At 36.2% G+C, this 18526-nt stretch overlaps 1 protein-coding gene across 1 annotated transcript in view; it reads left to right on the top strand.

Annotated features, from left to right (window-relative positions):
- tmem8b (transmembrane protein 8B) overlaps nt 1–18526 on the top strand; it is a 66472-nt gene that overhangs the window by 1293 nt on the left and 46653 nt on the right. Inside the window, exons 2-5 of the mRNA XM_024276287.2 lie at nt 7672–7861; nt 9265–9472; nt 13526–13659; nt 15677–15945. Of these exons, the coding sequence (XP_024132055.1) occupies nt 7672–7861; nt 9265–9472; nt 13526–13659; nt 15677–15945 (801 nt within the window). The remainder of the gene's footprint in view (nt 1–7671; nt 7862–9264; nt 9473–13525; nt 13660–15676; nt 15946–18526) is intronic.

Raw genomic sequence — 18526 nt, 5'->3', positions numbered from 1 at the left:
AAAAAGGAAAGGATTATGTCTGTATTAAGCCTCCACCAGGGTAAAACAGTGGTAGGGAGGTGCTTATTGAAGAGATTACTGGATCCAGAATCGTGCTGTAAGAAAGCCTGTAAGTGCTCTGCTGCCTTTATCTTCAAATGAATGTCTTTATTTAGCTGGCAAAAAGCAGGGTGTTTATATATTTTGGCATTTTTACAGCTCCACATTAAATGTCGCCTCTTTGTGTGGCTGCTGGATTACTTCTGGGGTTTGTTTGGATTAATCTGTCCTCGGCTGAATCCTGCTTTTGCACAGAAGGAGGTTGAAAATATGTTTTTTTTTTAAATTTCCTCCATCTTCTGTTAAGTTTATCCCAGAAACATTCAGATTTTAGTGTATTAAAAAAAGCAAACACGACTGCAACATTTGGTGATTATTTGATAGCTGCTTTGGTCATTTACAAGTAATCATGCAAAATGGCACAAATAAAACGATGCACTTTTTGTTCCCTAATGTGTAATTCAGAATAACAACTATGTGAAGAAACTCGATTTGTTTTATTTGTCGTTTTAGTTTCATTTTGAATGCTAGATGGAACAAAAGGTGTTCAGTTCACAGAAAACCGTTTAGCTAGAAAACGTTTTTGTACGAAACTCTTCAGTCCTGATGTGATGGATGTTGACTTGGACAACTCAGTCCTCATCCATGAATGGATCTCAAACATTTACAGTTTGATTCTCTAAAGTTTTCCTGATTTTTTAAGTTAGATTAGCAAAATATATCCTAAAGGTATCCTAAATAGATACATAAAGGACTCAAATTACTTTGTGGCGATACGATAAAGTCCAGTTATTTTACCTAAATGGATACAATCTACATATTAATTCTTCATTTGGCGTTAAAAACTGTATTTTCTTTTCTAATGGCAGTTCTTATTTGAAGCAAGAAAAGCAAAATATGTTTGACAAAACAGACATTTTTGGTCTTTTGGACTGTTTGTGTCTAAAACAAATGTCATATTAATGTATTCAGGTATTGTTTGCTGTGAAAAACAAAAGGTTATCATATGTTTGGTGCACACTTCACAGATCCTTCAATGTGATTCACCTTTAGCCAAGTGTAAGTGACCCGACCTATTAAGGTTGTGATTGGACGTCCTTTTGTTTGCATCACATGGGCATAAAAAGACAAAGTCAGTTGATTCAGAATAAAAATGGTGCAAAAACAACCATAATGTGCAAAATACAGAAATATAGGAACAAAAATAGCAGAACTAGTGGTGTAATATAATTAACTTGATTCCCTGTAACATGATTAAGACTAATAAACTATAATTAATATTAATATTATATTGATATTTGGCATGCTAAAAATGTAGATTTTTTTTCTTTTGTTTTATTTTTGTTTATTATGTTTCGTTTCTGTTTTGTTTTACTTTCTTCTCTTTTTTTTGAATAAACTGATCTTCTGCCTGTTCCCTTTAATGTGTCTGTATTAATTGGTTGTTGTTGCAACTATTGTTATTATCATTACTATCCACTAAATCTGCCATAGTGCATGCATTTTACTAGTAACATGTTTGAAAAAAAAAAAAAAAACAAACAAGGAAGAGACACTGACAATGTTTACCAGAAACCGGTTACCATATATGTCTTACCGTAAGTCACTCTGGAGTATAAGACCTTAATGAAGGAGAAAAAAATCAAATATGTCATGTGACACTTTGAGAAACAAACTTGGCCTTATGCTGCTTTCACGTCAACCGTAATTGCAGCATCAATTTTATGTCCACCTCCTCTCTTTAAATGCGTGTCACATTCATTGGTGGACGCTCTTCCAAACATAAACTAGATGTGAATATCAATAGTTTTAGCCTCATCGCTACATGGAAGCATGAACTGTATATTTAATTTACAATGTATGGAAGACACAGATGATGTTAAGAGATCAGGTTAATTTATTTTTGAAGAGTTGTACAAAAGCATCAGTAATCACGTCTCCATGTTTGGGTTCATGAGATCATTCACAGAATCTTGATACGTGAGCTTCACCATCCACTGCAGGAGCAGCTGCTGAATGATGGATGCTTTCAGCGGTACTTCTGCCTCCCTGTGACCCAGTTTGACGACTTTGGCCCAATCTGAATTCTTCCCTTCTCCTTTCATTCAGCCCTCTAAACGAAGAGTTATGAAAAAATTGTGTCTCATAAACCAGATGTTACTTTCGTTTGATGACATCACCAATAACCGCCAGTCTGCTAGCGATACCGCGGAGCTTCCAGTTCTCAAATATACACAACAACACCGGTTTTATAACTTTAAAAAGGTCATGCTACAACAAAAAATGATTACTTACATTTAAATGTAAACTTCAGAGCGCGCCCACGTGAAGAAAAGCGCTTCTCAGCGGTTTACCCTCGCGATGGAGGACTTTGTATCCGTCCACTTGGAGGGTCGGATTAAAAAATAAAAGAATTCTGGACACACTATCACTAAATATTCCCCTTCACATGGAGGGGTAGGGAGCAGGAGAAGGGAAGAATTCAGACTGGGTCTTTCTGTCCTGCATTAGAAGAGAGAAAAAATATAAGTAATAAAGAAAATCAGAACAACTTTTTAGTATTGTCTCCATAAAAATAAAAAATATATATCCTAAATTTCAGGAGAACAACCAGATTCTCCTACATGTTGATTTTGGACCCATTGATCTGACTGAGTGGTGTTTTCTTCTTCTGCATTGCTGTCATTAACAAACACCTACAGTGCCCCCTAGTGGTCATTTGGGGAAAACAAGCTAATTAACAAAAAAAAAAAAAAAAAAAACCTGGCCAAGCTATACAAAAAACATGATTTATTCTCTGAAAAAAATACATTATTTACTTCACAATCAGTTTTAGACCTTTTCACCAACCCAATCTTGCTTGTATTTGTGATTTTGACCTGAACTTCTCTCAGTATTATAGCTGTATCTGTTACAACCCTAATATCTTAGCATCAAACTCATTTATTTCTATTTCAGTTTGAGAATTCCCAAATGTCGTATTTATCCATAAACTGAAATGAAAAGAAGAATATAGATTTGGGAAAGTCTCCTACGGTATATTTGGCAGTCAAGAGGAAATCTGGAATGAGAGTAAAGCAGACTCTGGTGACTTTGGCCACAAACATTTGCTTTTATTCTCCTCGATTTCCATTTCTGCACCTTCAGTATTCAAGGTTGCTTTAATACTGTGGATGAGAGCCAGCGTGAGCTCCAAGAGCTGGTGTGAACGGGTGGTTGGAGCAGAAAGATTTGCTCTTTCCACACCCACATTAGGAAATAGCGAATTCATCTCTCATAAACTCTCGTCAGCAAAAGTAATCCCCCTTTTTCTTTTTTAATTCTTTGTTTCTGAGATCCACAAACACATGCAGCTTTGAAGGACAGCATCTGCACAGCTATAGCTGAGGTTTGGGGGAGGGAATTGTTGATTTTCAATAAAAAGATTGACTGGCTATAACTCCTCAACAAACTGAATTGTTATTCTGTTCCACCCTCAGAACACCAGCATTTTTGAGACACATTCGGCACAAATTGCTGGTGAGAAAAAAAAAAAAAAAATCACCCTCAAAAGTCGAGCTCAAACAAAGAGAGATGTCGCCGCCACCGCAGACAGTAAGAGTGGATGACATCCACAAACACAACAAGAATGAGTTATAAATGGAAAAGCATCCCGCTCTGTGGAACATCAAGGTGCCTCCACGGTGTTCCCATGGAAATCTGCTGCCTCGCCTGTGTTTATAACACTTTTCCAGGAGATGTCGCACGCTTTGGTGTATCAGTTAACTGACACGCAGTGTTTCCTGCGAATTTTGGCCACCTGCTGCTCGGTGCTGAAGCCAGCCCGTCTCGTGTGGTAGATTACACCTGCCACTTGTTCTGCTGCTTTCCCATGCAGAAGCTCTGGTGGATTCAGTCCAAAGATTTGATTTGATGCAGACCGAATGAGCATTCACTCATGCGTGTCTTTCTCTCGTCTGCTTTAAAAAGTCTTTGATCTCATATTTAGATGATCTTCAGGCCATTTGATGAGTTCAAAGATGATCTTATCAGAGTGCAAATGAAACACCATATATATGCTTGACTAGAAAGACAGAGAAAGTGGGAAATGTCTGCGCTGGGGCTTCGGATTTTGTAAAAGAAATTGCTGTAAAAAGATGTCCACTTTGAGGAATGTCCTCTTCTGATTCCCTCTCTGAGCTTTTGATTTAGGATCAAATCTTTACACGAGAAGAAGAAGAAGGTTGCCATGACGCTTTGTTCTTAAGGTGCTTAGAAGTTGACAGCGATCAGATTAATAAAAAGAGCTGCACCCAGAAGAGTGGACATCCAGTAATCATTAAAAAATTAAAATCCGAAAAGTTTTGGATTTTTCTACGGCAAAATGAACTGATCATCTTTCTGACTATAAAGCCATTCCTTCTTTTGTACTTAAAGTGTTTTCACCTGTAGATATGTGTAAATCATCTAACATTTTTCTAAAAAAGACTGAAACAAAATCTAATGTTTAAACCGAGAGTTGCGATGCTCTTCAATTTAGTGTAAAACATAGAAAAATGGACGATCATGTTACCAATGTCAACAATTTGACACACTGCAAAAAAGAAATAGCTTAAAAAAGAACAAGAATTCTTTGAAAAAAATCCTTAAAATGATCCGTCAATGCAGCAAAACATTTTTATTTAACAATAAAATCTTAAAGCACCTATATCATGCTGCTCTTAAGCTTTCCAGGGTAAGCTATATCTATATACATAATAATATATTATCTTTAGCACACTTAAGAACACGTTTTAATGAAATATGAGTTATTTTTGTGAACTCTTTTCCAACTCTTAAATAAGAGGACTCAATCTCTGAGGCTCCGCCTTTTGCTCCTTGTGGGTGGCGCCCATTTCATGACATCATCATAGAGTCGGTTTCGGCAGCGTGTCTACGCCCCAAAAACACAAACAACATTCGAACTTTTGCAAAAATGGATGTGCATATAAAATGAAAAAGTTTTGCCGTTCATGTGTGTGTGTTAGCCTGGGGGCTGTTCCCCACTTTGTGATGTCACAATGTGAAGACCCAATTGTTTTCATGGATTAGGAGGGGCTGGTGCTCAGAGTGTAGGACTTTTGAGAGGGACCTGTTTGTTGGCAAGATGGCGCCCAAACACAACATTTATCTCATCGTTAGCTGGAACCTGAATTTGCATATCTATACTAGAAGAACCTTGACCCTGTACCCATTACTCTAACCGTAATCTGGTTCCAGTGTTTTTTGGGGGGAAGAGCGTGAACTTTGTTTGAAGACTTTCGGCTAATGATGCTCTGGTGCCTTCTTGAGGCCACGTTGTTGTCAAGTCTTGTTGGGATTTTTGATGAATGCTTAGAGATGCAATGGATCAACATACCGCTTTAAGGTTGTTTTTTGTGAGTAATTATCAATCTAATTCACTTAGAAGCAAAAAAAAAAAAAAAAACGATATTGCATGTTAAAACATTAAAGTCTTGAAAAAAGGAGTTCCACACAAGCATTAAATATACTTAGAGTTGAATGTTTTACAACTCAATTTTTCCTCATTCCAAGCAAATGTTTGTATTTTTTGAGTTTTTATGTACCTAATTGTAGTTTATTTTGATCACAGTAAATAAAACTAGTGTAATAAGTGGAAATGACTCCTTTAGAACAAAATGTGAACAAAATGAGAATATAATCCTAATAAATCCTCAAAAATCTGTAGGGATGGGTCATTATAATTTCTTTCTGGCCAATACTGATAACTGATATATACCCTGCAGTTTAGTTGTCTGCTCTTCAATAACACAAATGGGAGATTTCCTCCTTGTTTCTTTATTAGAAATGTACAACTTTTCTTTTGCTGTACTTTCACATTGTACTTCACCTATTTAACACACAAGTATCAGTTTAAAACTGAAAACTGAAGATATTCAGACCATTCATCAACTATTAGGCGTGTAAATCAGAAGCTTCCCATTGCCAGGGATCTATTAGGAAAAACATGATTACCTAAAAAAGAATTAAAATATACTTCAGAAAGGTTACTGACTGTAAACGCTTCACAGTGCCATGAATCTATTAGGAACAAGTATGCATTTCTAGAATAAAGTGCATTTGAAAACAGACAGAAGAAAATCTGTTATTTTTTTCATATCAAACCAACACCAATAAACTCAAAATATGCTAATGTCAGTACAGATATCGCTAAAAATCTGTCAGGATTAAGCCTTTTTTAGATATTTTGATTTGTGTTTTCCTCGTCAGTCTCAGCAGGTGAAGGTTGCTCATCCACAGATGCCTTCATTTAGCTAATGGCCGTCAGTGTATTTAAGTGTTAGGTTTTCGTCTGCTTTGTCACCTTTGTTTCTTTATGGGTTTAGTCTTGTTCAAGTTTATTTTGTTAGACATTTAAGTTTCTCACGTTTAACCCGATCTCATGCATTTTGGGTCCTAGACAGTTCCTGATATTAGCACTAATTCTGTTTCCAAAATAATTATATTAAATGCCAGTCTAACTTGTCAACATTTAAATGATATCCTTAAAATGGAACTAAAAATACAGTGAAATTTGAGCTGCAACTCAAAATTTGCTTTGGTTGATTTCTTTTATTAATGATTTAATTTCTATCTCTTAAAGAGACAAAAAAAAAAAAATCTCAAAGGAGATGATTTTGAAGAAAGCCTGAAAAGCAAAACAGAAATTAACCTGGTAAACGTGATAGAAGTATCAAATAGTCTGCAGAGCCGTTAGGTGGTGTCATTAAAAAAATCCCTTGCTGCCTGGATAATAAAGTGTACCTGGCTTCAGTTTGTTGTCTGAAAGAGCGCCATTACTGAAGCCAAAAGGTTCATGCTTGTTTTAACCAGATTACCAGAATGTGATTATCACTGAATTTGGAAGAGCGGCTACATGAATTCAACCTAATAATCATAGTTTTTCACTTCATTAGCCCTCATTCAACCTGGTTTATTAAAAACACCAATTTAAAATTCAAGCATAGTAATTTAAATTTCCAAACCTGAGATTTTTACAATCTAATCCACTTCAAATTAATCCTTTTGAATGATAAATGCTAAAATGTGAGAGATTGCTTTTAGATGTTTTCGGTACAGTGATCTTAATTGAAGCTAAATTGGGCAACAATTTTTAGAATCATTGAAGGAATCTGTTAATATTTGTACAATTTATCAGTAAAACAAAGAATAAACATAATAACCTCAGTGTTTTGTTTCTTTTTTATTGGTAGCTAATAAATTATTTAATAGTAATAACTCTTTTAAAGTGCTTAAACTGATCCCAATCATTTGCATTCCACTGTCAGACACATTTTTGTTTGTCTCAAAGGCGTAACATACCAGTGTAAAGTTAACATAAGCTGTTATGCTTAAAAAACAGATTTTTCTTCTGCAAAGACACTCCAATGAAATGTTGGTGTTTTTAACATGTTTTTGTGACATTTTTCTGATGACGAAGGACATATTGTGTAAAAAAATAAGCGTAAAATTTCATTTCTGACTTAAATTAGAAATTGATATCATCATAAATAAAATACCACTTAAATAGATTTTAAAGAGTGTGACTTTAAAAAGTGTTTTCCCTCCAAATAATAATTTAGGATAACCTTTATTCTCCTTTTGTCCCCACAGATTGCCTTTTTGTGACTGAATACTTCACCCGCACGCCTCGTAAGCTGAATGCTTTCAACTCCTTCGCCAGTGTGGAACTGTTCCACTTCAATGTGCCTGACGACACCATGATGGCCGTATGGAACCTCATCACCTTCAAGGAACAGGGGGGCACGTTTGGGGACAGCTGCCCCAACCGCAACGTGACAGTGTAAGACAGTGAGATAAGGCATCTCTGAGCTATTTTAACTTATCTCGCCTTAAATTACATGTTGTTGCTGTTTAGCTGAAGACTTACAAATAATGAGACTTTTAGCTGTGGTTTTAGCAGATGGGTTAATTTTAGAAAGCTAAATATAATCGTAGGATTTAATATTTATGTCCCACAGCCATCCTGGACTGGAAAGGCTAAATTGTTTTTACTATTCTTCTTGCTTGCTGTGCCTTTGAGCAACAATTTTTGCAGACACCACATACTCAAAAACTCACTAATATATGCACACACCTGGTATCCAGTGAAAATAAATGTATAAAACAGTCAAGAACCACGCCCCTAAGATGATGACATCACAGCGGGAGAAAATGTCAAAAAATGAATGGAGCCAAAATCTCATACATGGGTCAAAAAAAAAAAAAAATTGCCATTTTAAAATTTCCTGCATGAAATGTTTTGTTTGAGCAACCTTCAGAAAACTTCACACACATCTCACCAGGTTGAGTCTAAAACCATAACCAAAGTTTTATTGACCCCTGACCTCGGGACAGTCTTCACAAAGCTTCACACACACCCAAAACTGAAGTTTCATTGACCTTTGACCTTGAAACGATCTACACAAACCTCATACACGCCACCAGGTTAAGTTTAAAACCATAGCCAAAGTTTTGTTGACCTTTGACCTCGAAAACCTTTGACCTTGGGAAGAGGCTGCCATCTTGAAACAAAAAAAAAAACAAATCCTGGTACAAATTTGAATTTCTCCATGGCATTTTAATCACGCTACTTGGGAAAAATGTTGGTTTTAAATTTTGTAGATTTTAAACAGCGTTAGCATGGCTAGATAGCAAAAATGGTGTTCCCGTGTGACTTGCACAGTTTAACCGGAATATTGTAAAAATGCAATATATGAATCCTTGGCTCAAACTGAACAAAACAATATGACATACAATTTGACTCTATTGTGAATGGGGTTGTGATAATAAAAAACCTCAGTTGCCAAGGAAAATCAAAACTTTACTTTTCCAGATTCTTCTAAAAATTACATAGACTTGTTTATCACCCTCAGGCGATCAAAAAATAAAATGGTTGCTATGGAGCTAAAACGAAAAGAAAAGCCGCCATTTTAAAAAAAAGTGTTTGTTTTTTTATGAATTTGTCCTCTAACCAGGGTGACAGGAGAAGAGGGGGAGGGGTGTGCTTTAGCTGTTCAGTCAGTGAGGGCGGGGCAAAATCATTTTACATTTTAATGAAACTGCTCTGTAAAATGACAAGCATTACTTTTTTTTTGCACAATTCAAGATGTGATTTTTACCATCTACTTTCATGTTGGGCCAACTTCTGCACGTTTTGATTAAAAGGCCTGGTATTTTTTTTTTTTTTTTTTTTTTGCATAATAGGTACTTCAGGTCAGGGGCTCCTCCAGTAATCAATCCTCTGTACACCCGCTTCCCTCGGGATACGGTCGTCCCAGGGTCCTTCGCTCTGACTCTGACCTGGACGCTGCCAAACCGCACAACCGGAGCGTTCAACGTGACCAGCCCCCTCCCTGGAGACTGGTTCCTGGCGGCTCATTTACCCAAGGATGAAGGCAAGATCTCCGTCAAGGTGAGCCCGAATATTTATAACAACTAAACGACCTCTTAGAGCTCCACCTGCAAACACATTATGTGAATAAATCTGCCTTGATATTGACCCACTAGACCAATATTGCCATCTCTGCAGCTGTGCAGATAAACGCCAAAGAAAAAAAGCAGAAGCCTTCCAGCGTCAGCCGCACAAAGCAGCAAATTAAACGCCTGAGTTACTGCTATGATGTCCATCACTCACCGCTGGTGACTGGTAACATAACTTTAATGGGATCTACTCCTTTATATATATATTTATATCTTTGCATGGTTGCTTAATTCCTCGTTATGGATGGAAAAACGAAATCTAATAAATATGTTGTAAGTAGTTGGTGGGATTGGTATTCCGGCTCGTGCTGCAAAGCCTGAAGAGGCAGAACAGTGTCAGAGAGTTTTTCTTCATCTCATCATGTTCTCATATTTGGCTGCATAAACACCTGCTGATTTTCATTTCAGGCTATTTATTTGTGGCTGGCAACATGCTCTGTTGTGCTTCCTTTGTGGTTTTCACTGGCTGGCAAAAGTGCACCGAGAGTACACAACAATCAAAAATATCATCAGAAGTTGTCGTGGAGCGTGCGGAGGAATGGGTTTTTCTTTGTGGTGCCAGGAACAAAACGCTTTCTGCTTCCACTCAGATTTTTTAAGCAAATGAGAAGATTTTAGTTCAGAGAAGAAACATAAATGGATAATGCACCAGACGAATCAGAAATTCTGACGAATGAGTCGCTGGAAAATAACAGTTCTTTACTGTAGTAAAATGTCTTCTTTTAAAAATTTTATCTTTACTTTTTAGAGCAAAAATATACAAAAAAGTATTAAATGTGAAGTTATTTTACCTCGTGAGATGTATTCATTATTGCTTTGTGCATTAAGCAAATCAAAAATTGGTTTTAAAAAAAATATTTTAATTGATTTTGCTCCCACATTTGGTGAAACATCTATTAAGAGCAGGTAAATTATTTCCTGTCAAGGCTTCGAGCAGGATTATAAAACGGTTTGTTTCCCTTTATTGAAAAATGTGAAACATTTTAGAAATTGAGTTACAGCTTAAAAAAGTCAATTAAAGTCTTTCTACGCTGAGGTTCCTGATTGTTTCCTTTGTATGTTGGAGGTCGTCCTTGCCGCGCTGCAGTCAAACCTCCTAGGCTGCACAAGCTGAATGTTTCACACTTTTATCGATTCGGTTCCCACACTCATGTCAGCTTTTCAAGCGCCGTTCGAAGTCCGTTAACAATCCAGAACCCAAATTCTCAGAATCCTACATGGCAAAACCTTCCAAGGTTTCCTTTATTGCTGCGCTGTTGCGACGGATTGCATGATATTCCTCAGATGCGCCTAACAGACAGGAAGCTGACTGCATAGCCCAGAGATGACCCTGAAAACGCTCAGCCTCTGTGGACATATAAGCAGCTAGTATAATGCAATTATTCAGGATTACTTTAGGGAGTTTTTATGGCTCATATGGAGTTTTAGAGGCTTTAATAACTCAACAAATCTGAGATTAGACAGGAAATGAATAAAGCTGTACTATATATATGAATATAACACTCAGCTGATGTTTTGTCCCAGTGCGGTACCTTAAAAAAACACACCATTTGTCCCAAAATAAACCCTGGATTTAAACTTTAATAAAACTTCTCAGTCGTTTATTTTTGCAAATGTGGGCTTAAACAGTTATTTGGAGGAAAATAATCATAGAGGATTTAAGTTATGATTGATTGAATGAATGGTCTCAAGCAAAATAAGGGGAAATTATGGTGGCCTTGAAGTCCAAATCACACCAATAAATCATTCAATGCAAAAATATTTTAAAGATCACAACAACAATAAAAAAGGCAAAACAAATACTTAAAAACTAAATCACTGAAACCAAAATGCAAAAAACAAACAAACCAAAAAATAAATAAACAAAAGAAAATCGTAAAATAAAAGTAATTTCCAGAAAACAAAATGAAATGTAAGAAAAACAAAACACGAGGAGAAACCACAACAGGCAGGTATAATGGGACATAATACCAGTATCACTTTATTTCAAATAACTAATAAATTAGATTTTTAATCTCTTTCTTTAATAGTTAAATAAAAGCTAAAAAAAAACAACTTTCGGTTGAAATGATGGACAAACGTCATCATCCAATCAACGATGTTCAATAGTACTTACTTTTTCTGGTTTCCATAAAAAAGAAAAAAAAAACAATTTTGCGAAGCAAAAATTCAAAAAGAATTCAAAACAGTTGTTAAAAAACAAAAAAATAACATTTGTCCATAATTTTAACTGAAAGTTATTTGGCGTGTCAGCGATGTAATAAAGTACCAACCTTTTCTGGTTTCTCTTTGTCATTTTTTAACATTTCATTGTTTTTTTCTGAAAATTACTTTTGTTCTTACAGTTTAGTTTCTGGTCTCTTATTTCTAAAACATAATGCTGCTTAATTATTATTTGTATAGCTTTTTTAATTGTCATTGTGATCTTTAAAATGTTCTTCGTCAAGTGATTTGTTGATACAATTTGGACTTCAGGGCCACCTTAAAAAAAGACAATAAAAATTAATAGATTATTTAAACCTATTTGAGATAATAATTCATAAATTGATAAAACTATAAAAAAGAAAGGAAAATAATGCTATATTTTTGACATTATTGTAGCTCTTCCTCATAAATAGACAAATTTGCAAGTGTGTAACATTGAATCCATTGAAAGTCATCAAATAAAGTTTGATTAATTGCTTTAAATGGAGTTATAATAATAATGAAATACATACAATTATTTATATGGAACCTTTCTGGGTACCCAAGGTCTCCTTACAGATAAAAACACATATCATGAAACAGAGTATAAACAGTAGTTAAAATGATAAAAATACAGTAAAATTATAAACGAATTAGGAATGCAGAAGTGGGTTTTGAGATTAGAGATTAGATTATAGAGCTGAGGGAGTGAGTCCATGTTTCATAGATCAGAGTGAAGGGAGTTTTAGAGCTGAGAGGAAAGAAGTGCCTTTATATATTCCTACGCCAATTCTGATTTACTTCATTTATATATATTGCTTTTATAGTCACCATAATCTGGTTCTTAACATCTATTTAAAGTTATTATTACTTTGTCAGTCCAGCTTCAGATTATTTATCCAATAACAAAATTAAATTTGTTTTGGCTATCATCAAAACTTAATACAATATTGCAGAAATCTTTGCAAAAATCATGTAATAAAAATGTATTTCATTTAGACTATCATCAAAATGTATTATTTGAGTTTGGCAGTAATCCTGAATTGTCATTCAAAATAATTAGTGTTTGCTTTTCTTTGTTTTGGGTAAACTTAAGGACATTTTTCTTCTTTTCCTGCCTCTGCCTGACATAACACATGTAGCTCTTAAAGCTGTGATGACGTTCTCCATAAAACCCGTCTTGTTTTTGGTCTGGAGTCCGACTCAGGGGGGGCTCATAAAGCAGAAGTTAAACCCCCATACAGTAAAAAAGCAGCAGCCTTCAAAACCTATAATGAACGACTTTTAATTAAAACATAACTTGCTTGACACGACACCCGTCACAGCAAAAGGCTGTAATAAATCAAAGGGTCACCCCGGCAGCTCCCTGACTAATGACACGCCACTGTAATTGCTGCTCAATCAGGGGGGGGGTCACACATCGCCCGACAGGAATGAGGGACCTAATTTGGCGTTCACACCTGTCTTTCTGAATCAGGTGCTTATTTTCTCTTTACCAACACATTCTACAGCAAACCATGTGTAGAAACAATGCACGCTCGCCTGGCTCTGAAGCCTTTCTGGCTCATCTCACAGCATTAATGGTTCAGAGCAGCACGAGTGAAATAGTGGCGACATGCAACGCTGAGAGGGGGCCGGAGCCGTATTAATCCAGGAGGCTGACAGGCTTTATGCACACTGTCCATTAGGAATTCTGCAGCTAGTCTGAAAGAAATCACATATTTGCTTGGCCAGCTTTAAAGAAGTCTTGGTGAGTTAACTGGAAAAAATAGTTGAAACCGCCGCTGTGATTTCCTTTCAGGGTCTGTCGGAGGAATGCCAGTATCTGTTCCAGCCTCAGCTCATTGTCCAGAGGCTTCACGGGATTTCCGTGCTTTATCCGGGATACTTCATTGACCAGATGATTCCGCTCCACAACAGATCAGCGCTCTACAAGTGAGAAAGACAGGACTTATCCGCAACTTCAATTTTTTAATTTTTTAACGTGTTCTTGTAGCATTTTTGTGATGATGGAGGTCATATTTAAAGAAAATTTATGGAGAGAAAATAGACTCACCCCAATTTGTGAATCTGTAATTCTTGATTTGTAAAAAATACAATAGATTCTGTGCACAAGTACAAAAATTATAAAATTTAAAAAAATACAAAGTACACATGCACATATTAAAATTAAAACAGCTTGAAACTAACTGTGCATAATAAAAATGATATAATGATTCTTCATGAATCGGTTAAAACACGATTGAGACTCGTCAACATTTTCATTGTTGCAGAAAATGTAAAAATTGGTTTGTCATGGCCTGAGCCTGAATTTATAAATGCAAAGCTGATGACATTTCTCCATGCAGGCTCGCTGTGAGTGTGTGGCGTGCTCTTCAACTGCACTCTACTACTGAGAAATTTTCGCTGCTCCTTCGGAATCAAAGAGTCAGTCCCTCTCAGATTACACAAAGTTCTGATCACAACTATTAACGCAAATTGAAGCAAATCCCAAGAATAGTTGCACACTCTGCAACTTTACATTTTCCCCGCAACTTTACTCCAACTTTGACCAGTCTCCCGTGACAACAGTGATGGGTGACGACGCAGCTTCGCGACTGTTTCCCTTCTGACTCTTTCCTGGGAGCCGTGCTCTTTTATTCACGGGTGGACGGGTGTCCAGTGAAACTGTAGTAGGTTCTGAAGTTGTGTGTAGGACAAGTTAAGTTTGTCACACCATAAATGGAGATGTTGAAATAAATAACTCATCTCTTGGTTACAAAGGATTTTGGATCATTTCAATATATTGTATAGTTGTTTTTTTGTATTAAATCTTTTTCTGTTAGTAGGAAAACAGTTTGACGTAAGGGGCAAAAAGAAAACATACCTGGCCTTAAAATACCTTTAATTCAGTGTGTTTTAAAAAAAATTGAAATTGTGACTTTAAAACTGTAAATTGAATTGAAATGTGCCTTTATTGCATAGTTACATCCCTACTTAAAAATCTTTAAAAATTACACACAAATTTCTTGTTTCGCAAACACAAAACCGCATTTTTGCACAAACCTGAGGTGAGACTCTTTTCACGTCTCCAAGATTCGTTTATAAGTGATGTGTTTAAATGCCACTAGAATGTTGGGTCATCAAGTTTTCTTTTTAGCCACTTTGAACTTAGATTGTGGATATTTTCTGGTGAAGCTTTACATTTTCCCACTTTTTTTAAACAGATGAGTTACAAATCAAGAATTATAAATGCACAAATCAGGTTGAGTCTATTTTCTCTCCATAAAAATGATGCTAAAAATTGCATTTCTGAGTTTTTTTTTTTTTTAATCGTTGTGAGGACCAGATGAAAAAGCTGTTTGAAAAAGAGCTAATTGTGACAGAAAATACACTGGGCGGACCATAAGCTTCCTGTTCTGCTCCATTCTGATACATCCTCTCAATAACAGCAACAGGAAGGGGGCGAGGTTTCAAAAAAACTGCCCCGCCCACAACTCAGGCAAATTTCGGATGAACTCCTGCTGCTCTGCAGAAACTATTTTCCAGAAAACTACACAGTTTTTCTTAAATGTAGGCTAAAAACAACATAATCATTATTAAAAGACCCGTGGAAACAATTGTAAAATAGATCAAAAGATAATTGGAATCTTTATTGTCCATCAGATAAATATTGTTTAGCTTTAATTCTTCAAATCATTTCTAGCTGTTTCAGTGTTTCTTTGCTGACATTTTTTTGTAATTGAACATCAGATTTTTCTCAAGCTTTTAAAACTAAGTAAATAAACAAATAATTTATCAAAGAAAAATGTTAAAATATAATGTAAACCTTTTAGAAATATCATATTTGAATGAACTCTGATTCTTATAAAGTATTTATTTAGATAAAACATTCATGAAAATGGTCTGAAATGCTGTTTTTACATTTTGCTGAACGTTCTTGTCTGAATCGTGTCCGTGTGTGTCTTTGTAGGGTGTTTATCCCCAATTATATATCAAAGGTGAAGGTCCAGCTGGTAAACTGCAGCACCAAGAACAAAAGTAGCGACAGCTGCCCTGTTGTGCTGAAGATAAGGGCGCGGGCGCCGCCGGTGCATAACTCAAGTGCGCTCGACTGCAGGGAATGGCGCCCCTGTGAATTAGTCTCTCTGGTTCCTGCTTGGGAGCAGTGGTACTACATCCTGGTGGAGCGATATCTCAGTAACTCGGACGTCTACTTTCGCATCGGAGTGCAAGTCACAGGTCAGCACGAGTGATTAACAAGTCGTTTTTCTCCTCCTGTCTGCTTGAGACCTCGTTGAGGATGTCTCTACTTTAAAATCGACAATGAGAGAATTCAAAGGAGTTGGCTCCATTGTCTTATTAAATTGCTGTAAATGAAACTTTTTACTGTTTTTTTTTTTATTGACAAAAAAGAATATCAATGTAGATTATCATTAATCCTTCTTTTAGGCTTGAAGAATAGGAAAAATATTATAGGAGGAATATTGTTATTAAAATATTTTCCTTTAACACAAGAGCAACAACAGCAAAACACAAAATTGACATTAGATCAGTCTAAATTCACTCTCCCATCCCTCCCTAACTCATCTTAGTCTATTACTTACAAGTGTAATAGATAAATAAACATTGTTATTAATAGGTTAAAATAAATTAGGGCTTTACGGTGAAGATTGGAATAAAAAATCCCATTAATTGAGGAAAAGAAAGCCTTTTTACTACCACACTAACACACAAATAATCATTCTCCCACCACCGTGCTTGACAGAGGGGTTTCAAAGTGCTCTGCAGCTCATGTTTTTTTTATCAAACACTGTTCAGAAATATTCTTTGTCTGTATTTCTATTACAATATGTTAGAAACAAACACTTAATCTGCAGTTTCCTTTTTAAATTGTTAGAAAATACCCAATATTTTCCACAATTTTATATTTTTACAGTCATTTTTATTAAAAAAAAACAGAGCGAAGAAGCTTGATTTTTGTAATCACATGACACCTCTTGAAAAAACATTATTGTAGTTTATTTTACACACTAAAGACAGTTTATTTAAATAGTGATAAGTTACTTTTCTTTATAATTTCAATTCACTAGTGTACATAACTTAAATAAAAAAGCAGATAAAACGTTCACTTTGCAAAGAAAAATAGTCAAATGTATCAACAGAGCAGAAGAAAAGGCTTATGGGAAATAGAAAGTGCGCATGTTGAGGAGGGCGTTCACATTTTTTAAGACATCATTAATACTTAAATTAACCTACAAATGAAATTTTCTGCAAAAAGGGTATCTGCTATTAATATCATGTAATTGCTATTAAAGTAGATTTTTGACCTTCTTAACATGTTTGACTGTTCATGAATTACAATGACGCTGCTGAAGCTCAGAACCGTTGAGCCGCTGGAATCCTTTGTCAGGCGAGAATGGAAAAAGCATTCCAGTCTTTGCTTCAGAGTTACAATAACCTCCAATGTTCAAGGAGGAGGTGATGCAACAGAGGAGTAAAGACCTGAGAAAACCTTTTTACTTATTATTTCACAGCTACAATAATCAAGAAAGTTAAAAACGTTTGAGTTAAGGAATGTTTTTTTAGCTAAAGGTACATTTTTCAGTTTAATTTCGCATTTTTTAGTTATTCTGTCACCAATTGTTGTTGCCTTAGAGACAAATCTTTTCCACATCAGAGCAAACAATCCCAGACAGCACTTAAAGGGTACACGGTGCTTTTTAAGGAAACATAAGACTTTTACTGATGTGAAAGGCCGGCCCGTTACTGTTGAACTATTCAAAAGAGGCTTGTTTGAAGCCCAAACTGAAGGGATTCATGAGGGATCTCTAAGAGGCCAGTTACTCCACGCCTGAGTGCTACATGCTGTTTTTGGGTCGTGGACAGTGGAGATATTCTCTCGGCTCTCTCCACGGGGATGGCTCACAAATCTGTGGGAAGTTCACTCCTATGTAGCAATCCTCTCTCCTCTGTTCCACGCTGCACAGTGCACTTTGTCACCATGGCAACACAGACACTAATTATTCACACTCTGTCACTCCCTCTGCCTGCTAGGCAGATCTAACTTGACCTTTTGTGGATGTGAATTGAAGAACACCTCCAGTTCAGGAAGGAGACCATCTGAAGTTCTCACCTTTTCACGCTCACTTGATGATGTTGGCGATTGTTGATATGAACCGTCGGAGGGATGGAAGCGTGCGGCTTTATCTATCTGAGTGCAGACCAACTTACGCTGGAATTTAGGAGTTTGTTTATGCAACCTTTTAAGACGTTCTTTTGGAGTATTCGTGTCACGAAACATGTTAACACAGACTCCCCTCACCAACCATCTACTTACTCTGCCACCTCCTACATTTTGCAATGATTTTACTCTTTCTTTACTTATTCAAAAGTCTCAAACGTGCTGTATAACGTGCCTGAAGACAAGCTGCTTCCCAGTATTTTAAAGGCAACCTTTTTCCAAATGAGGCTCAGCAAGAAAATCCAATGACGAGTAATTTTCCCGGGAGGATTGGTGGTATTTGATGGTGCTCCGCGAGCTGCCGTCAATGACCATTTCGCAGTGAGCTCGCCTTGTGCTGAGGGAAAGCGTACTATTTGCAATTACAGTGAATCTTTATCTCATTAAGAAGCTGTGTGCAGCTCCAGATCTGGCCGTGTTTGTTACGGAAGGCGACTGAAGGTGATAATATCTAACATGCTTGCTGAGCGTAGGTAAAAGGGAAATAAAATAATTAGTTTTAACCAGTTGGTTTGACGTTTTCATGGCTTGTTTAATTGCAGCATCCATTTTTTGCATTTCGCAGGAGCTGGCTTGAAT

The sequence above is a fragment of the Oryzias melastigma genome, linkage group LG9 (genome assembly GCF_002922805.2).
Source record: "Oryzias melastigma strain HK-1 linkage group LG9, ASM292280v2, whole genome shotgun sequence".
In the NCBI taxonomy this organism is placed as follows: domain Eukaryota; kingdom Metazoa; phylum Chordata; class Actinopteri; order Beloniformes; family Adrianichthyidae; genus Oryzias; species Oryzias melastigma.
The sequence above is the reverse complement of the archived record's forward strand: the minus strand, read 5'-3'. Positions and strand labels throughout refer to the sequence as shown.